Genomic DNA, 3,429 nt, shown 5'->3' with positions numbered 1-3,429 from the left:
CACTGTGAACCTGCCCTGAACTGACTGGGAATAGTAGATTGGAGATCAGATTAGATCAGATTAGATCAGCTGTGCTGATGTATGCAATCCACTCCAGTCCTTTTCCAGGGCTCTGTCTGATCCAGTGTAAATAGAGACCGCTGAAAGTAAATCCAGTTATTGTACATGTAAGTATGTGAGATTCTCCTGGTTTTTTAACCACTGCTTCAGACTGAGTGAATGTCTGACATTCAATACCTGTGGAGAGAAAAACAAAACAATATTACATGTAATGAAGTATAATGTTACATTTTTGCACCATTGTTGTTTATGTAGTGACTTACATGGTAAAACTGTCAGAATTACAAATATAAAAAACTTTTTTAACATGGTGTTTGTTAAGTTTAAACCAGAAAGATAGCCTTTCAGTTCAGATCACAAAGATGCACCGTCACATTTAAAGAAGTAAGCTGATTTGCATATTCAAATCAGAGAACTGATGATATAAAATGCTGACATATATTTGGTCCAGATTAATATTTTTGTGGTAACAGTCCATTATTTTTCTATTGTTAGAAGATCAAATTCAAATATGAATATCATAAAATATAAAATTGATGTCTTAACAGTACAGTTTTGAATAGCATAACCTGGAAAGTGTTTAAAACCACTGAAAATCAATTTTGAAAATTCAGCATAGGCCTACAACAGTATAAATTCAAGTGATAGATTAATGCCATCTGTTGGTGTTTAAGCAGGCAGCTCACATCTCTTATAGACCTCCTGGATTCAGATCACACAGACAGAATAAGCACTTCAGTTTATTGACTGACACAGATTTAATGATGATGACACCTTCAATGCTGCTCAAACGGTGCTGAAAACTACTATACCTCTTCTGAGACAACAGCAAAACAGCAAAACTTTGTTCTCTAATGGGATGAGAGCAAAATGATGCAAAATATAATGGATTTTATTGACTTTCTATTGAAACATAGTTTCTGATTATAGTGCTTATTTAGCTAATTATTTTGTTTATTTTATTAGGTAATTGTTGATTTGTTGAACATCAGTGAATATAATTTTAAGGACAAAACGTGATAAATACTGTAATGTGAATTTGATGATGTTTTTGTACAGGGAGGCTGTTGGCGTCTGTCACTGTGTATCTCTGGCACAATAATACACAGCTGTGTCTTCAGCTTGCATATTCTTTCCTTGCAGTGTTATTGTGTTACTGGAAGTGTCTCTGGTGATACTGAACTTGCTTTTCAGCGAGTCCTTGTAGTATAAGCTTCCACTACTCCAGATGACTCCAATCCACTCCAGAGCTTTTCCTGCAGGCTGACGAATCCAGCCTGTACCATAGCTTGTAACTGAATAGGAGACTTTACAGTTGATAGTGAGAGTGGCATCAGGACGGACAGTCAGAGACTCAGGCTGAGTGAGTTCATATGAATCAATACCTGTATCAAATCAAATAATACCAGTTAATAAGAGAGCATAATGTTTAAAAACTGTTAACAAGCTTTTTAGCAACAAAATGATGTATCACACAGAAAGCAGACTAAACTTACAGGATATCACTGCCAGAAGCAGCACTAAAGATGAAGAGATCATGGTTTGTTTCACAGCACAGTTTGAATGAACTGAAGTGATTCTTCACTCCCTCTAGTGATCAGATGAATGTATAAACTGACTCATACCTGCTGTTTAAATATGCAACAGGAGATTTACATAATCATACAGAGCTACTAATCAAAACTACATGCTACAAAAATATTCATGTTAGGCTTATGTTCATATCATTTATTGCTCTCATTAGGGACTTTTTCCCTACTGGACATGAATCGATTTTACATAATTTTCTATAATAAGACACTGTTGTTTCCTTTATCGTCATATTCTTTCATTATTCTGTCATTATTCTGTCTTACGGGTTATTTTGCTGCTGTAAGAGTCTCTGGTAACTTAAAGTCTTTAGTTTGTCACTGTAACACATGTAACCTCTACCACAAATCAACACATCAAAAGACACACGTTGTGTTAAAGGAGTCAGATATGCCTTTGTGCTGTTTAACATTTTAGCTTTTATAGTGAACTTCACTGCATATTTAACAGCATATTCTCATCAGGCTATATTTTACAGATTTTTTATTCTCTGCTGCCACCTGTTGACTTCTAGTAACAAGAGAAAAAACAGCCAGTGTGGTTTTTGTTCAGCCGTACAAACTATTTGTGTCACAAAGTTAATAAGAGAGCATGATGCTTAAAAACTGTTAACAAGCTTTTTAGCAACAAAATGATGTATCACACAGAAAGCAGACTAAACTTACAGGATATCACTGCCAGAAGCAGCACTAAAGATGAAGAGATCATGGTTTGTTTCACAGCACAGTTTGAATGAACTGAAGCGATTCTTCACTCCCTCTAGTGATCAGATGAATGTGAAAACTGACTTGTGCCTACTGTTTAAATATGCAACAGGAGATTTACATAATCATACAGAGCTACTAATCAAAACTACATGCTACAAAAATATTCATGTTAGGCTTATGTTCATATCATTTATTGCTCTCATTAGGGACTTTTTCCCTACTGGACATGAATCGATTTTACATCATTTTCTATAATAAGACACTGTTGTTTCCTTTATCGTCATATTCTTTCATTATTCTGTCATTATTCTGTCTTACGGGTTATTTTGCTGCTGTAAGAGTCTCTGGTAACTTAAAGTCTTTAGTTTGTCACTGTAACACATGTAACCTCTACCACAAATCAACACATCAAAAGACACACGTTGTGTTAAAGGAGTCAGATATGCCTTTGTGCTGTCATGTTTGAGCTTTTATAGTGAACTTCATTCTCTGCTGCCACCTGTTGACTTCTAGTAACAAGAGATAAAACAGCCAGTGTGGTTTTTGTTCAGCCGTGCAAGACCTTCGTGTCACTGTGAGTCTCTTGCACAGTAATACACGGCTGAGTCTTCTGCTGTCAGGCCTGATAGTTTCAGATACACCATACTCTTTGAATTATCTCTGGTGATTTCAATTCGTCTGCTGAAAGAGTCTGAGAAGTCATGGCTATTGCCATGACTATGAACACGTCCCAACCACACAAGTGGTTTTCCAGCTTGATGTCTGATCCAGTGCATGCTACAGCAGTCAAAGCTGAACCCAGATCCTCTACAGGACAGAGTCAGAGTTTCTCCAGGCTTTTTCACAACTTTCAATGGACTCTGAGTCCATACTTTGACATTTTGTGCCTAAAAGGAAGATTGAAAAGATTGGTTTAATTTGGAATCTGTATACTCAAGATCTGATAATAGACGTGTCAAAACTCACGTTGTAGGCTGAATGAGAGCAGCAGTAAGCAGAGTGCATTCTTCATCTTGAAAGTGGTGATGTAACACTTCAGATCCAATCAGCAGCACATAAATACTAAACAGAC

General features: G+C 36.4%; 2 gene segments (V, D, J or C); both read right to left on the bottom strand.

Moving 5' to 3' along the window:
- Window positions 1-1,128: 1,128 nt before the first annotated feature.
- On the bottom strand, window positions 1,129-1,635 carry LOC107724430 (Ig heavy chain V region 5A-like). The segment is given in 2 exon segments: window positions 1,129-1,445; window positions 1,557-1,635. Coding segments are annotated over 2 exon segments (351 nt in total).
- Window positions 1,636-2,926: 1,291 nt separating this feature from the next.
- Window positions 2,927-3,362, bottom strand: LOC107724425 (Ig heavy chain V-I region HG3-like). The segment is given in 2 exon segments: window positions 2,927-3,244; window positions 3,324-3,362. Coding segments are annotated over 2 exon segments (357 nt in total).
- Between the last annotated feature and the right edge of the window lie 67 nt (window positions 3,363-3,429).

Source organism: Sinocyclocheilus rhinocerous, unplaced genomic scaffold (genome assembly GCF_001515625.1).
Source record: "Sinocyclocheilus rhinocerous isolate Xijiao unplaced genomic scaffold, SAMN03320098_v1.1 scaffold485, whole genome shotgun sequence".
Taxonomy (NCBI): domain Eukaryota; kingdom Metazoa; phylum Chordata; class Actinopteri; order Cypriniformes; family Cyprinidae; genus Sinocyclocheilus; species Sinocyclocheilus rhinocerous.
The sequence above is the reverse complement of the archived record's forward strand: the minus strand, read 5'-3'. Positions and strand labels throughout refer to the sequence as shown.